This window comes from Mya arenaria, chromosome 10, assembly GCF_026914265.1.
Source record: "Mya arenaria isolate MELC-2E11 chromosome 10, ASM2691426v1".
Lineage (NCBI taxonomy): Eukaryota > Metazoa > Mollusca > Bivalvia > Myida > Myidae > Mya > Mya arenaria.
In genome coordinates this window covers 13027774-13046633 of record NC_069131.1, presented here as the reverse complement: position 1 = coordinate 13046633, position 18860 = coordinate 13027774, and the positions used below count along the sequence as shown (strand labels likewise).

The 18860-nt window shown below is 36.3% G+C and overlaps 1 protein-coding gene across 1 annotated transcript in view; it reads left to right on the top strand.

Moving 5' to 3' along the window:
* LOC128205519 (kinesin-like protein KIF13B) overlaps positions 1–18860 on the top strand; it is a 142316-nt gene that overhangs the window by 27548 nt on the left and 95908 nt on the right. The window contains exons 3-5 of the mRNA XM_052907230.1: positions 5999–6132; positions 10393–10485; positions 11672–11852. Coding sequence (XP_052763190.1) covers positions 5999–6132; positions 10393–10485; positions 11672–11852 — 408 coding nt within the window. The remainder of the gene's footprint in view (positions 1–5998; positions 6133–10392; positions 10486–11671; positions 11853–18860) is intronic.

Genomic DNA, 18860 nt, shown 5'->3' with positions numbered 1-18860 from the left:
TAACATTAGAGTTAAAATTTACATTTGCATATGTGTTTCTTTAGTAGGCTTGTGGGGCTTTTTATCTTAAGATTTCAGACTACCAAACCTTATTTATTGGTAGCTCATTCCTCCATTGAAATTGTTTTGTAATTTACCCTACAACAAGACGTTTGCTAGCCTGTTTGCTCATAGCAATTTAATGAATTTATCGGCCATGCATGTGACTCTTATACCAATACTAATACCTTGTACCAAACCTTCATCTAGTTTGTCAGCTTTTAGAAAAAGGAGTATTTTGATGGCTTTATAATTGCTATTGTTGTCAACATGCAAAAGCTAACCATGGTCATTACACAAACACCATTCAAGAGAGTTCAATGAAACTTGGCACACATGATGTCAAAGACACATGTAGCAGAGGATCTCTTTAATAATCAGGGACATAGTAAAATTTGGCTTAAAATGATATGTAGGCAGATTTCTATGTAGGGTCTGGGTTATGCCACATGAAAATATATTTTCAGCAAGTTTGTTGGAAGTCCTTTTGGCCCATATCTCCTACCAGTAAATAGGAAGCTTCAGCCTACATAGCCTAAGGGAAGTAATTTGGCCTACATGCCTGTCCGAGCCCACAGAATATTAACACAATAAGGGCCATGTAGGCCAAAAATGTCTATATGCTATGTAGGCCATATTGTCCTATAGGCTATGATGGCCATATCTTCCTAAATACTTCCTATAGGCTGTGTAGGCCATAGCTTCATGTAGGCCATAGCTTTCTGTAGGTCATAGCTTCCTTTAGGCCATGTATGCCAAAGATTCTTATAAGCTGTGTAGGTCATCCTTAGCTTCCCAAAAGCCATGGCTTTCTATAGGTATTAATATTAGCCCCTTTTTAAATAATATACATACAATCAAGCATTTGCATGCCCTTGTTTGAGATATAATGATTATTAAAGACTGTTAGTAATAACAAGCTGATGCCCTATCTGTGTGTCAGAAACCTGAAGTTGATTTTTTGCCTAGAAATTCAGCATCAATGCATCAGATTTTTTTTTGTAAAAAATAGATCAAACTATAAATTTACTAAGGAGAAAGCTTTTCAGAGGAACAACTTCTTGGCCACATTATGTGCTTTCATGTAGAAGAATATGATCTATCATTCTTTAAAACCGTAGGGTTCAAATTGAAGTCAGTAGAAATACAAGTCATACTTTCACAAGGTAATGGAATACCTCTTAGAGGCATCCAGTTAGCTGGAAACAAAGAAACTTTTCCCAATTAAGAGCACTATTCCTACTGTTTCTTAGAGGCCAGAGAAAATATTACATCACTTTTATTACCTTGGATTTTTAGAGAGAGAAAATTGGGCAACTTATAATAGGTGGGCAGATTTGATTTGCATTTTTAAAAAAAAAATGAATTTTGAGGTAGTCTGTTAAGTATAAATGCAGTTCTTACAGAATTTTTTTACTTCTTGTTGATTAATTTAACTTGTTGAAGTCATAATCCAATGACCCATTAACGTCCCAGGTTGCCTACCCTTGGGACCCAAGCCACCACCAGAATGGGACTGACCTGACACCCCCCCCCCCCCCCCCCCCCCCCTTCGATTTTTGTTAGAAATCATAGGCAAGGTTGCAAGTTTCAGACATCATGCAGGGCAGCAGTGGTTGAGAAACTATATTATTAATGGTTGCCTATCTGTAAATTCAGTTTTTTTTCCATCAATCACTTAAAGGTGCTAATTTTCTGAGAACTTGTTTCTAATAGCAAGGGCAAATCTCAATACTTCTCTGAGATGTTACTTTATTTATCCATAATCACAATTACTAGAGATACTGCTTGCATTATACAGCAAATTATCAAGCCAAGATCAATTTAACGTCTTAAATCTTCTTAGGTCATTTTCTTTAACCGTGTAGATACATCTTTAAAAGCTTTTTTGAAATAAGACTCGTTTCCTTAAGCTGACATTGCCAAAATTGCGAATTTGTCTTTGAACGAACATGAGTGCTTCAATCATTTTAAGGGTATTAAAAATGTTTATGTAAGCACACAACAATAAAGAAACGGGATCCATTATGAACTATGTTATACCTGCCGTCCACTAGGCCCCCAAAGGGTTCCCGAAAGCGGAATTTGCAAAATCGGGATGTTTCGGCATGTCTTCGTGATGTTCTGGAACCCTTCCGTGTCCTTCCTTAACACTTCTGGAATCCTTCCCTGTCCTTCCTTAACCCTTCTGGAAACCTTCCCTGTCCTTCCTTAACCCTTCTGGAATCCTTCCCTGTCCTTCCTTAACACTTCTGGAATCCTTCCCTGTCCTTCCTTAACACTTCTGGAATCCTTCCCTGTCCTTCCTTAACCCTTCTGGAATCCTTCCCTGTCCTTCCTTAACCCTTCTGGAATCCTTCCCTGTCCTTCCTTAACCCTTCTGGAATCCTTCCCTGTCCTTCCTTAACCCTTCTGGAATCCTTCCCTGTCCTTCCTTAACCCTTCTGGAATCCTTCCCTGTCCTTCCTTAACCCTTCTGGAATCCTTCCCTGTCCTTCCTTAACCCTTCTGGAAACCTTCCCTGTCCTTCCTTAACCCTTCTGGAATCCTTCCCTGTCCTTCCTTAACACTTCTGGAATCCTTCCCTGTCCTTCCTTAACCCTTCTGGAATCCTTCCCTGTCCTTCCTTAACCCTTCTGGAATCCTTCCCTGTCCTTCCTTAACCCTTCTGGAATCCTTCCCTGTCCTTCCTTAACCCTTCTGGAATCCTTCCCTGTCCTTCCTTAACACTTCTGGAATCCTTCCCTGTCCTTCCTTAACCCTTCTGGAATCCTTCCCTGTCCTTCCTTAACACTTCTGGAATCCTTCCCTGTCCTTCCTTAACCCTGCTGGAATCCTTCCCTGTCCTTCCTTAACCCTTCTGGAAACCTTTTCGGCACTTCAGGCCAAATCGGGATCGAAAAAAGTTTTAAAATTTGGACGCCAAAGGTTTAATTCGGGGTGGCTTTGGGATCTTTGGAAAACCATCTGGAGCCATTCGGGTACCCATCACCATTAACTCCGCATCTTCGGAAAGCCTTCTGCCAGGCTTTGTTATCTTTTAGCCATACATTCCTTCAATTAAGAATCATTTAAGATCTGGCAGTCTGACATGAAGCCCATGTCCCCTCAGGTCACTCCAGATAAAGTTATAGTTTGCATTGACTTACGCCAGAAATACTATACTAAAGAAGCCCTTGTAATTGTGATACAAACTTCCCGAGCCTGGTTGCTTCTTGAGTTCCACATGTTTGCCATCAAGGGCACCAAGCAGGGCTTCTAAAAACCGGCAATTTGCCTGTCTGGACCGAATTTTCTCATTTTTAATAATTTCGATCCAAATGTCTAAGTTAGTAAAAATTGTAGAAATTGTAATACACAAACGTCATTTTAATACACTGTTTTGAACAATTTGTTGTCGCTATCAATCTTATAGCTAGAAGCCCCGATTACATGATTATTCAAGATTATCAGTTGAACGTTGACCCACTTTTATTATGCAAATAAATCAAAATGCCGTTTCACTTTTTGTCGTCTGACCGCTTCCCACCGGCCTCAGTTATCTTCGATCGCAGCCTTTCTTGTTAGAAAGTTTGTATCAATACTAGTTGATGACGGTTCTAGAGCCATCTTACGAATTGCCACACCGCGAAAAAATATTGTTAGGATACACGTTGCAAAAATGTGTGACATTTCTATATATTCGGACTTTTGAACAGGTCTTTTTTTTTGGGGGGGGGGGGGGGGGTCGCCGGGTCTGGACTGATTGAGGTTCCAAAATTTTAGAAGCCCTGGCACCAAGAGTATGAGGCATGTTCCACTTTCTCTCAAATTGGGAAGCCACTTCACGCCAGGCCTCTGGAGTATTGGGAATGGCATACACTTACCACAGCAACACGGATATGCCAAGGAGGCTTACGTGTCCCAAGATGCCATGTACCTCAGCGTCATCGCAAGCTTAAAGCCAGCAGGAAGGGCATTACGGAACCTGGTGTTCTTTTTCTGAATGCGAGGCATTAGACGCTGGAGTATGTCATTGAACATTATTGGCGTGATCCTCATATACCTTTTGAAGGAGGAGGCATCTTCATCTCGGAGTTCTTGCATCAATGTATTGTCCTGTACATACTGAAGCCACCTGTCGTCTGTACACACTTTTTTGTGTTGTATAATTTGTGTAATATTCTGAGGAGTACTCGGGCTTTTAAAGAAATTTATCATGATGATTATCTTGATAATTTTTATTTTTTTGGTAAAATCAAGATTCTTAAGCTAATAGGTTTAAGATTGAAAATGCTCAAAGAGAAAATAGGGTTTATTTTTGTCCGTCACAGTATGTGTAGGGAGCGTATTGGCTCCTTCAAGGTCTATAGTGACACTGTGGTGATCCTGGGTAATCCTTGGCGATCTGGCATGTGGTGTTGGACACGGATCACACTGGGGCACCCAAGGCCTCAATTTCTCAAAAGTTCTTAAGCTTAACAGGCTTAAGTAACTTATTTCAATAAGTCAAAATACATACTTAAATTGGATTTTGAATAATGAAAATGAGTTTATTGTGAAAATCAGAAAGATAATTCCTATATAAATTATAAAAACTATTAAAGAAGTTAATATTACACAAGTAATTGAAAGACAAAAAAAGTGAGCTTAGCTTAATCCTGTTAAAAGGGACTGAAGAAGTTTCGAGAAATAAAATGGGGCCTGGCCATTCAGGATTTATGCTGGACCAAGCATGGATGAACATGGATGAATGCCGTGGTGGAACCGAGGGTATCCGTGATGGCTCAGTGTTGATCTGTGGTCATGCATGTTGTGCCATGTTGGGTCCAGGCTGGTGATGATGTTTTGCGACAATCAAGGGACCATCAATTCAATTTCACCAAGGATCTCCCATGATCAAAATATCTCTTGATCCTGGGTGCTCCGTGTTGGGTCTGGCTTCAGTGTGACTGAAGCTCTATCCTCTTGTGTTCTTAATTTATCTTTTGATCTGAGCTATTTTCACCACTTTTCACTCTATCTAATACCATGTTATCACCATTGGAATAAAATTAAAATGGTAAATTTTGGGACATTTCATTCAGCCAATTGGGAAAATCCATCATTTTTAGCAACTGTGAAGTATTCTTATTTCGAATCTGATTACAGAATGTATAAAAGCCCCTGAGAAATGTATCAAACCTCATCTATACAAGAATCTTGAAAAAGATAACTCTTTGTCTTTATTGCGGCTTTCATCTGAGGAAAAGCCAGACGAGTCATTTTTGATCATTGTAGCATTGGAATCGATCTTGTGTATAAAGGAAAGGAGAAAATTATGAATAATGTCGGAAATATCACAGATCATACTGCGAAACAATAAATCAGCCCCCCCCCCCCCCATTGTCACCGCACCTCCTCTCGTTTATGTTCTCTGCAATGATCACAAAATGTCTTTTATTATGACCCAAAGTGCATAAAGTTTCCTGCAGACTAATGACGATCGTTACCTCATCAGAATACATTGTGATTAATAACAAATTGTTGATTCCAAGATAAAAAAAATATTATTACATTGTTATTTATCTGCATCCATGCATAGCCTTGAAAACCTCCCTGCAAAATGTTTTCCCCTGGTTTGATAATGGCATGGTAATATTTTCTCGAAAGGGCACAACAGAAATGCTGCAATTTTTATATTTTTATAAAAGGGCATCCTGGTTTAATCATTATATGCATTTTTGCCTTGATGTCAATATTTGATGACACAAGTTACATCTGACTTAAAAACTTACATATCTGACCATGAAACCTAGTTATTATAACTGTTTTTACCAGTTATATTATGCAAATGAGTAGTATGACGGCATTGGCATCATGCATTGTTCTTGTTTTTTAGTCTGTTAAAATTTTAAGGCCCATTTGAATGTGGTATTTTATATGTAAAACTTATATTAAACTCTCCTAGTGAGTAATACTCTATGTGTTTGTTTTACAGGCCCCTAGATGTGCATGGTCGGCTGGTGGGCGGAGGTGGTGGCGAGGGAGGTCGGGGCAGAAGGAAGGCCCCAAAATCATTTGCCTTCGACCACTGCTTCTGGTCCATGGACAAAGACAATCCCAAGTTTGCAAGTAAGTCATGAAGTCTTTTTAAAATTTGTTAATTACCAAATAAATGGAATTGCTGATTAGGTTTGACTGTTTCAAAAAAAACAATTTTTCATGATATCCTCATTGTTATTGATAACCTCAATATTTGTTGATAACTAATATATAATGTAACTAATGAGGTGATTTTATATTGCCCGAGTTATTTATCAGAGAATAAGCCCGAAGCGAACATTTAACAGATCGCAGTAAGATTTTGTTCGCTGGGCTTGTCTCTGTATTTTACACCTGGCCATTTTTCCATTTATGTTTGATGCATTGTCAGTGCTTTAGTTGTACGCTTCTGATTACATCATGTGGAAAATCACTCCAGTAGAAATCTTCCTATGTCCATAAGGTCATTTTGCCTCTGTGTATGTTTTGATATCCCTGACTAATTTGCACAATGTGTGAAACAGGGAATGTTTATAGAATAGTAATAAAATGCATTAAACTGAGACTGAGGGTTTATTGATTTTTGATGAGTTCTAGATTTATTACCCCAAGTTTACTAAACTCCAGGCCAAAGGTCAGAAGAGCATTGTCGGTGGATCCGTCAGTGCATCAATTAGCAATAGCGTTTTCACAGCTACCCCTAAACTATCAGTATGTTGCCTATTACCCATACATACATGCTCTGGATTGAAAATGACCTTAAAAGCTATGTCGGTATAGCATTATAGGCCATCATGGGCCTCTTGTTTTATGACTTAATAATTTGATCCTCTGATTCCTATATTTTCAAATATATTAAATGTAGAGATATTTTGTCGACATAAGATTTTTTGACTTTTTTTGTAAGCTTATTTTCATAAACCTTGAATAGCAGTTCTTTATAACACTGTTAAATTTTACAATTTTCAATATATGCACAGATAATGCAAAACTATTAATGGAAAAGCACGCCACAGACGGCTGGTTGCACAGCATAAATGGAATACACATATCACTCATGATGCTTTCATGACGTTTTTATGAAAGCCTAGTAGATTTTGCGAAGTAACAACATGGATGTTTCTTTAAGAATACACCCACTCTTCCTCAGCACATAAAGGGATTGATGTTTTTTTAAGAATACACCCACTCTTCCTCAGCTCATAAAGAGATTGGGGTTTTATTATTTGATAACAAAATTAAAAAAGAAATGATAAGAAATTTAAATTTTAGAAATAATTTATATGTTTTAGAATTGTAAATAAGGCTGAAATTCACCTCCAAATTAACCAGAAAAAAACACTGTCTAGTATTGATAGATGGCATGGTAATGTCTTCCTAGAAAGGGCACAACATAATATCAACATTGAGTATATAATTTCCTTAAAGGGCACCCTGGTTTAATAATTTAAAAATCGGTTTTGTAGATATTATATTGATCTGCATCTGTATGAACAATAAGGAATGCATATGATTTGTTAACCGTATTGTCTAAGAATGATGAAATGTTCATTTAAAAAAAAAATAATAATCCTTTTTGGTGTAACAATTTAAGTGCATTTGTCTGGAGTCCTTTTTTGATTGCAATGACATGGCATTGTTTTTCTCCTATTAAAAACTTCTTTAACAGCTCAATATTTGAAACAATCAGAATGACCTTAGTACATGTATACTGTTAAAAAATTATCAAGTGCACGGAGCTAATCTTATTTGGGTATGATCGGGATAGGGTACAGATGTCACATTCAGCTCAGTTGAATTTTACTTCTATTTGGCTAAAAAAAATTAACATGCTAAAATTAAATGGCATTCAAAATCGCTGTCCTTGACGAAAAATGCTCTTATTCAGAATAGAACGTTGAGGAAAAAAATGACAAATGGCTGACTCACGATATATCTACGATGTTTTGATATCGTAGACATATGGATAAATGTTGATAATTATGTTACATAGAGCATAACAAATTAGTGTTTTGGTTATAAACTAAAAATATATCAAGCAAATTTCACAAAAAAATCAAATATTGTCAATATAGGTGATGAATTTGGTTTTCTTAGTCCAGCCAATGTTTATAAACACTTTCATGACCATCTGCTTTCACAAAAACAATATTTAAAATGGCCTGTCTGGCTTGTAAAATACAATAGTTTTCTTTACTCCTTAAGTGCTTTTCATTATTTTTCATCAGGCCTAACAAAGAAATTGTTTGTTTTGGGTAACCCGAACCTACCTATTAAAGGGACTGTACACCAGATTGGCACCAAAAAAATTTTTTTTCTGTAACGAATCTCGGGACAATTATTTTATAGAATGTGTTACCGGTACGCTTTGATATCATAATTGTAAAAAAAGTACCAAAATGTAAATAAAAAATTGTGTCGTACCTGTGTCGCCAAAATTGCAGTCCAGCGTTGTATCCACTGAACTACACCGGCTTACTCTAATCGGGTGACATAATTAAGCTATACTCTAACTCCGTAATATCATGTGATAACACCGACTAGCCAATCATGCATAAGGGCTGAATTCTACTAGACATACCCAGTAATCTTTTTTAATTGAAAAATACGAAATAACTGCTAAACTTAAATAAATTGTAAACGATGTGGTACTTCTGTTTGGAAGTTTCAATGCTTTGTACACATTAATACAAAGTTTATGACAGTTTTCGACAATTTACTTTTTTCTTGCAAATTGATCATCTGGTGCATAGTTGCTTTAAGATCTGCCGTCCTTATTTTATGCCCTAAATACAATTTTGTTTAAACGTAAATGGTCATTAGTTTTTGACTGAGAATAAAACTCCATAACAACATCAATGTGTGAGTGTTATTTAATGTAATCTTGAAATAGTGGTATTTGAAAGAAAATGATCTTGACAAAGTATATTTTGTAAAAAAAACAGCAACAAAAAACAACCCTACCTACCTTACCTAATAATTTTGGGGATGTTACCCTAAACAAACATTTATTTTAAGGCCTCATTTCTATGCTATGACTATCACACTTGATTGACTTGGATCATGTGATGAGGTTGTTCTCAATGTACATTCTGATTCGCTAACGTTCAATAGCTCAGCCTACCATCAATGTTCCAATATAAAATTGCCTGATGCGCGACTCAATTATCAGATTAATCATGAACATCAGTATGTTTCATAACAGTACATGAGTATTTATCGATCACGGTTACACACAACTAAACAACATGTTCCTTAGTAGTACACAATCTTTTATCCAATAAGTTGATTATGTAAAAGAAGTTTATGTTTATTTTATCATTATTTTAATAATTAACGGTGTACTCAATGCTTGAAATTAACACAAGCTCGCAAGTCCTGCACTGGCAAAATATTTGAATTTTATATAGAAGGGCTTGTTAAAAAAGTTGATGATAAGCAATACTACAAGAATTTGGGCTTGTTCATTCAAAAGTCTAATTTCAGTGACTGAGTACTTTAGAAACTGTAGGCAATGAGTATATCAAATTTAATATTAGGACCTCGAATATATTTTCTTATATTTCATAGAATGAAATGGACTGACTGGATATATATGAAATTAATATAAAATGGAGAATGGGATTGTATAAAACTAGTAGGAATAATATTTGTCGTTATTTGAACATTAATCTTTATTAGAAATCTCTATGGAGAACGGGGGAAAATCACAAAAAAAAATCATAAAAAAAAGAGTTATCACGGTTATTAGTCTAGGTCCATGCTCTATGATTGCCCTCGAGGGCAAGGTCATCTCCTTAAATATCTAACAAGATTTTCCTTATAACTGGGGCAATTTATAGACATCTCTTCCTGGAAATTTCATTCCCCTCACAAGATTAAAGGCACTATTTTTGTATAAACTATGGGGCTAAGGCCACTAGGGATGTAATTAGTTAAACCCGTTAACAGCGTCAGCGCCACAAGCCCAAGAGAAAACCCTGTCTTGACATTTTTACCCTGAACATTTGGTATATGGCTCACTAGTGCATCAGTTGATTAGCTGTTGAAAAAAGCTTAAAATCATTGTGGGATCATTTTCCAAGGGAAGTAAATGTTTGTGATACTAAATATGTGTACATTCATAGTGCTCTCCCCTTGAAAGTAGCTTTAGACCATCTTTAAAGTACAAGCACAGGTTTTGCTACTTCTGCTTTTATGTCTTTATTGTCTTTAGTTCAGTACTCAAAAACTGGTTTAACACCTACTGATAATAGAAAAAAGCCACTGACCGTTCCAAGGCCATGTATTAATCATGAACTGTATTGTTAATGTATGATGTATCTGTAACAAGTTTGTTGTGTATTTCAGGCCAGCAGGAGGTTTTCCAGAGCCTTGGTGAGCCCGTGTTACAGGGAGCGTTTGAGGGATACAATGGCTGTATATTCGCATATGGACAAACAGGTGCATTATTGGCATGGGTTACTCTTAGTCCAGTGAAATTGTCCCGGAATTTGCCAAAACTGAAAATGGGAAAGGCATGAAATTTGGCACAAGTGTTGCAGAGACTATCATTAACATATATTATCTGGACCTGTTTTCTATCTGTATAAAGGTTTATCTGTGGGTTGTTTCGTTTCTCAAAGTCAGGACTTTGATGCTTTTTTATGAACAAGAAATAAATTTTCTTACTATAAAACTTGTTTGCTATTGTAATAGCCTTGTTGTCAGTGTGGAAGCCATTGTTCATAAATGCTTTAAGATTTTTGAATAGAACACAACATTTATTTACTAGAAGATCATAAACTCATGTGGCTGAATATCATACGAAATGACGACAAGTTCAAAACATGTGTACATAAAAAAAATATTCATATAAATCCGTAAAAGACTGGTTATAAGACGATAGGGGGTATTAGACGCAGGGAAAAAAATATGTGCTAAATCGGGGAAAAAAACTTTTAATTTATGTTTTGGGTTAAAAGACGCATAGAAAAAATGTCAAATTGTCTGGCATTTTCGGCCACCATGTTTGTTGACAGTGACAAAAAAAAAATTTGTACGAGATCCTCGTGGGTATAACTGTAAGTTATGTGACGTCACACAGTGTGACTCTTTGATCTGAAGCCAATAGAATGTGTTTATTCAGTTCAGTGCATGTATAAAATGGTGTTTTAATTAACTTCATGAAGGATTTACACATCTATAGGCGTAATACTCTTGTGAATTACGGTATTCAATATTATTTTGAATAATAAATTGAATTAAACAATAATCAAACTTACATATAAAAAAGCAAAGTTGGGCACTGTCAAAATATTTTTTGCATAACATAACTTTTCATTCTCGACTGTATGGTTTTAAAGATAACCATCGCCATTTTCACGAAAAAATGTTTTTTGTCACTGTCAACAAACATGATGGCTGAAAATGCCGGACGATTTTGACATTTTTTCTATGCGTCTTTTAACCAAAAACATAGATTAAAAGTTTTTTTCTCAGATTTTTCACAGTTTTTTTCCCTGCGTCTAATACCCCCTATCGTCTTATACCCAGTCATTTACGGTAGTCAGTGCTCATGTTAGATTGGAATGAATAATATTTTAATATTGTTGCCCATTGGGTGCGTTAACTTGTATTTTCTGTGCAGGTTCCGGAAAATCTTATACAATGATGGGTACTATGGAGGAGAAAGGCATTATCCCTCGTCTGTGTGACGCTCTGTTTGATCAAATTGCCAAGCGGGAGAACGAGTCGACTGGTTTTAAAATGGAGGTCTCGTACATGGAGATTTACAATGAAAAGGTCCATGATCTGCTGGATTTAAAGGGGTAAGTTTGGTGCTGTAATGAACATGGTGCTGGTTGTCATTTAGCTCTTTAATTGTCCAATATAGAGATTATATTATGTCAATAAATCATAGCTTACATAGTTGTACAAAACATTGGATTACTTTGTAGGGACTAAACACAGTTTGTGTATACCATGTGATAAAATTGCGTCATAAATGCTATGTCGGAAGGCACTATTTTGATTTGAAAAAAAACTTTAAACAAAGATAACTTCAATATTTCTTCACCATTTTAAATGAAACAAAGCGCAGGCTACGCCGCTTACAGAGCCCTGCCTTCAGCCTTATACCAGAGTTTGATTGCGAGTTTAATTTCTTTAAACACTTTGACAAACCTTTTCACAGTACGGCCGTCTGACGGAGCACCGTCAAAACATGACTTTGGAAACAGGTTTGTCGAAGTGTTTGATGAAACTAATGACTTTATCAAACTTCGGTAATAAAACAAATGCGGGGCTCTTTAAGCTACATAGACTGCGCTTTGTTTCATTTAAAATGGTGATGTAAAAGAAAAGTTATCTTTGATTTAAGTGTTCATTTTAAGCTAAATGCTACCTTCCGACGTAGCATATATGACGTAATTTATCACTTGGTATACACACACTGAGACACTGGAGGATACATTTGCAAGAAAATATTTTCTAACAATGAATATCATTTCACTATTTATAATTAAGAGAGACACTAACTATTTCAATGTATTTCATTTTAAAAAAAACTGTAGCCTATATTAATTTGAAAAAACAACAACCTTTGGTGTAGTTCATTGCATATTATACATATCATCCTTCTATACTTTCTATTCCTTCATTTCTAAATGAGTTTGTGACTCCAAAACTCGTGTTTTTTTCAAATTGTTTAATCATGGTACATAATTTCATGGCTGACCACTTTAAACGTTTGACCAGGTGACCAGATTAAGCAAGGATCCTTATCGCGTTCTAGCTAATCCTTAATCCTTAGACATGCATCCAATCAATTGATTGTCTACATGTGATTCAAAGAAAACACCAAGATTTAATTTCTTAGGTTAAGATCAATTAAAGTACAGTCTAAACTCGCTATGTGGATCTCTGATATCTCAATTTTCCGGTTGTGTCAAACTTTTTCCCCAGTCCAGATTCTTCTTTTTCTATATAAGACAATTCTGCTTACATCGATTACACGTCCCGACTACTTTGACATAACGAGTTTCGACTGTAGTTAATTAAACTTGTACCCAGGGTTAGGTTTAATTTGATTATGATCAGCCTTTGTAGGTATTACCAGGGACCAAACAACATAAAGAACACATTGTTTCTGTGGCTCACAACTTGTTGGTACCCTGCCCATATTTTTTTCTAGGCAATAGTTATTATTGATTATATTTGCTTAACTTTACCATTACCGTATTTTCTCGACTATAAGGCGATTCGCTTATAAGACGGCCCCCTAACTTTGCCCATGAAATCTGGTGCTTTTTGTTTCGACTCGCTTATAAGACGGGGTCAATTTTTAAGCATATCTAAAATGCTAAAATTCTTCCTAATGTGTAAAAATGTTCAAGCTCAACGGACAATTATCGACTTTCGCGGTAACTGTTTTTGTTTTACTCAAAGAAAATGGCGGTCAACTGTGAGCTCTCTATTTGGAGGTAGGTTAAAAATGAGTATCGATACATAATTAAGTTTGCAGGACAGGTCGTTACTTATCGAAATTGTAATAATTAAGCATTAACAACATATGTTTGTTTTAGTTTATTTTTTTATTGAAGACACCAATGAAGTTCTTCGGCAAAATAAATGGCTTCAATAACATAACTGCGAAAAGCCGAGGCATGAATAGGTGTTTGTTTAGCAATAATGCTTTAGGCAATATTGTCCCTTGATTGGCGACGAACATAAAGGATTCATATTCGCATTGTCATTTGTTTGCTTAATCAAATTGACAGTTAGGTACCTACATCATATTAAGATTCCAATTTATTGATTTGATATAGCTGTCAAACTAATTATACTGACACGCGCCATGAGAAAAAATGCAGATATAACGGTACACTGTGTGACGTCAGAGCACGCGCGGTGAAGAGATTTCGTGTTGTTGTTTACTTAATTGCCCCATACTTATTATCAGCAGACATTATACTGGATAGACGAATACCCTATGTAAAATTTTACTGATATTTACTTAAATCCTTTTTTAATATTTTATCGACTCGCTTATAAGACGGGTCCCCTACTTTGGGGGTAAAAATCGGGACCCAATTTCCCCGTCTTATAGTCGAGAAAATACGGTACATACTCCCCTGCAGTGCATTATTGTTATTCAGAATTTTTCCGTAGATCTCTTAGGTGGCGAAATGAATAAATAAAAAAGAGTAAAAAAATTGTACAGATAATTTATTACCCAAAATGCGAAACTTAACATTTATATTTGCAACAACTGACATAATAAGGAAATTAGTTTGTGTAACATGTAGCATTTGTAACCATTGAAGTTATAAAACATTGACAGTTATGCACAGAAATTCGAAAGATGTATATGGCATAAATTATTGTGAAAAAAGTAAAGACAAACCTACATAATTGCTTAATGAATAAACATATTTGCAAAATGATAATCATGTTTTACAAATAATACAACAGTGTCGATGGATTTTAGTTTTCATGGGTTGTATCAAACCATACATGTCATATCCCTGGCTTTCATTAGCTGGACTTTTAGGTTATAACCTATTTAGTCACATAGGCTCATTCAGGTAAACAATGTGCTCAAAAATACTTGGCTCTGGTTGGCTAGATTGAAGCTATGAACCAAAATGTGCATGTACCATATGTATATCTTGCTCAACTTTTGGTGAGAATACTTGAACAGCAGCCTGACTTCAGCAATTGCCTGTGTGCCATTTGATGTAACTATATTGTATTATTATGTGAAAAGCCCCTCTATGACTCCATTTTTACAGTGATTTTCTATTTTCACTGATTGTTTTCAGGCGATTGAACTCATACCATCTATTAATTCTAATATTTCATTTTATGTACGATGTGTTTGTTGTCCTGTGGCATTTCGTTCACTCGTTTTGTGTCTGTTGGAGGTTTGTGGGTTGAATTTTGTCTACTGTTGTGTGAACTTTGAGCTTGTCCACATAGTTTCCATTGGAAAATGCTGAAGTTACAATTCAAGATTCCAAGTTGTGTGGACTTTGAGCTTGTCAACATAGTTTCCATTGGAAAATTCTGAAGTAACAATTCAAGATTCCAAGTTGTGTGGACTTTGAGCTTGTCAACATAGTTTCCATTGGAAAATTCTTAAGTAACAGTTCATATTCCAAGTTGTGTGAACTTTGAGCTTGTCCACATAGTTTCCATTGGAAAATGCTGAAGTAACAATTCAAGATTCCAAGTTGTGTGGACTTTGAGCTTGTCAACATAGTTTCCATTGGAAAATTCTTAAGTAACAGTTCATATTCCAAGTTGTGTGAACTTGGAGCTTGTCCACATAGCTTCCATTGGAAAATGCTGAAGTAACAATTCAAGATTCCAAGTTGTGTGGACTTTGAGCTTGTCAACATAGTTTCCATTGGAAAACTCTTAAGTAACAGTTCATATTCCAAGTTGTGTGGACTTTAAGCTTGTCCGCATACCGTATTATATCATGTATAGGACGCTAGCATAGATAGGACGCAGGCCAAAAAATAGTTGAAAAAACGGGTTAAACCCCTTAATATATAAGATAGGACGCAGCGGAAAAATGTCAAAATCGGAGCCGAAAAAATGAAGTTATAAAGTATTTATAACATATATTGAAGTAAAAAAAAATGTATATAAGGCATATTTTGATAACTGTCTTGTGTACTTCGATAATTATCATCGTATTTCGGTAATTTAGTGTACACAACAATGATATAAGTCTTGACATTTTGAGAACATTCACGCATATTATAAGACTTATACAAATGCCGTAATAGTCCCGAAACGCTTTCTGACTGATAGTCAGCCGTTGCAACCGTTGCAATAGTTCTGACATGCCTTCTGAATGACAGTCAACCGTTGCAACCGTTGCAAAACTGTGAATTGTCAAAACTGATGATTGTTTTGATAAGGCTTGTAGCTGCGCGGATAAAGACATGTCAGGCATAATTAATGCGTGTCGGTAATTATCCTTGCCAGCGGAAGGCACGACGGATAGAGTGCGAACAAACAACCATACGGTATTAGCATCGCAATAGTTTGTTCTATTGATGTTTTTCTAATGACAGACAGCGGGTGTTTTTCACACCTTCGCACATTTGAAAAGATTTGATAGGGACAATAATGCTACTTTGCGTTATGCACATTCCTTTATTAATTTTTTAAAACGTTTTGTAAAATATCGAAACATTAAAATCATGAACAACGATTAATTGATATTTACCTCCTTTCCCGATTTTCCGTTGCCGTTATAACTCAATCCTGTTAAAGTGCTGACTCACATCGAGTTTTTGTGAGTAGCGTCCCTTTTGTAAAAAAGTAAACACTCGTATGTTTGTTTTCAATTTATTTCTCAATTAATCATTTTAAAGTAAACATTCAATATATTTCTGCGTGTGTTAACTTGCGTGATTTTACCTATGTCGGTTGTTTTCTCTGGTGACGCAGTACAGATACTTACTATTACTGCGTTCTTCCCCGGTCCGATATTTTCGACCTGAAATGGACTTGGAAAAAAACAGAAGCAATTCTAATAGCATAGAAAGGATGCAGGCACCTTTTAAGACGAGAATTGGAGGTAAAAAAGTGCGTCCTATGCATGATATAATACGGTAGTTTCCATTGCAAAATTCTGAAGTAGCAGTTCAAGATTCCTTGTGTTGTGAACTTCGAATGTTGAATATTCATTGGTTGATTATGTTGTTCAATATGATTCCCATATGCCAGCTGGCAGGATTATTGTATGGACAGATATGTAGTGACATTGAGTAGCATGTCAAGGCGTCGTCCAGTCTGTCTTCCAGTTCCCAGCAGTGGCCCAGCATATTATACACTGTCTCTAAACGCTCTGTGTAGTCAATATTATAACCATTGTTGAACAGAAAGTTAAGAAATTCCTGTTTTGCTGTTTGCTTCCTCCCATCTTGCCCCATCTGTCTGTATGTGAGGTACTGTAGGTAGGAAAGGAAGGGGATGGAGTCAAGGATGGCCACTTTTCTCATCAGTTGGGTATGTTTTGGTTGAACATGTGTCTGTTGGAAGGTTCTGTTCAACTCGTATGTTAAATGTTTAGGCACACATGGTTGTTCTAGAGAAACAAATACAACATTTATGGCTGTATGTCCTTTAATAATCTCTGACACTGGCAAATTTAGTACATTGTGTTGAAAGGTGGGCGTTAAATAGTCATGGTGCATTCTTGATTTGCTTACACCAGCAAGGACCATATCAGGGTGCAGCAATCCTTCAATGTCCTCCAACATTTCTGCTGCCTTTTCATACTGGCCAGTGCAGTACAACATGGAGGCAAACTTGAGTCTGCTTGAGGTCAGGTCCGAGTCGAGGGAGTCTTGGTACTGCTTGTAAATGTCAACTGTTATTGGCTGATGTAATCGTACACATTCAGAGGCCCGGACAGAGGCTGCGAAACCAAACAGATACTTGATGGGTCTACCAAGGGCATCATCAAGGAAGGTGTCACCACTCTTTCTTAAAGTAGTGTAAGCCTTTACAAGTGTATCAATGTTATGGAGCATTTGCTTAACATTTCGCTGCATATAAATGTTCTCCTTGTATAAATAGGTGCGTTGAAGAAAGTAATCAATTAAATCCCATTCAACAATTGCTTTTATGTAATCTCTTGTTAGCTCTACTGGCCAAAGGCCAGAAGAGCTTATGCGATGGTAATGTGTACGTAGTATGTGCATCCGTGCGGTCGTGCGGTCGTGCATTCGTGCGTCTGTAAACAATTGCTTGTGAACACGATACAGTCTTCAGTTTTGATTGTATCTAAATGAAACTTGTATAGTATTTAGATATCCATTAGAGCTGGGTTCCTTTCGAAAACCAGCCAGATCCGCCCATGCATACCTAGATTATGGCCCTTGATAGTATAAAAAAATGCTATTGTGTAAACAATTGGTTGTAAACAATTGGTTGTGAACACGATACAGTCTTCAGTTTTTATTGTATCTCAATGAAACTTGTACAGTATCTAGATATCCATTAGAGCTCGGTTCCTTTCGAAAACCAGCCAGATCCGCCCATGAATGCCTAGATTATGGGCCATGAAAGTTTTAAAGAAATGCTCTCTATTTTTAGCCAGGTCTGCATGAGCAAATTCTATTTTTAGCCAAGTTTACATGTACATGTAAATTCAAGTCTTAGAGTTAAGGGAGACAATTTGCAAGTCTAGGATTTTGAGAGACAATTTGCTTTTTGCTTCTGCAGCTGATGTTGTGAATTACTCTGCCTTGTTCTTGTTGAAAGCCCAAAGGCCATTTTTTAGCTTTAAGTTCTGTAGTTTGCGCATTCATCTTAACAAAATTGGTTGTGAATGTTTAAGTTATGCACCTGGTGTCATTACTGGCCACACCCAGGGTTCACAGGTTTGGTAAACATAAATCTGGAAAGGTTTAAAAATCTTTTTGTGTGTTCGTTGGATCCATCTCAGCACAATTGCTTGTGAATGTTTGTTCAAATTGATCAATGTTGTCCTAGGATGCCCTTGACTTTGACCTTTTGACCAACTTTTTTTAACTTTTAAAACTACAGAAATTTTTACTATGAGTACAGTTTTGAAAGCATTTTTTTTTTGTCAGATGACTTTTACTTGGCACATATTAAAATAGTTCATGGAACTAATCTGCTTACAATACTTTCTGGGCTCAGATGTTGAACGTGCTACGTTTTCAGGTAAGCCAAACACAAAACATAAACCATATGTCTGTTGCCTTTTACCCATACATACATGCTCTGGATTGATATGACCACAAAAGCCATGCCAGTAGAGCATAGGCCCTTTTGGGCCTCTTCTT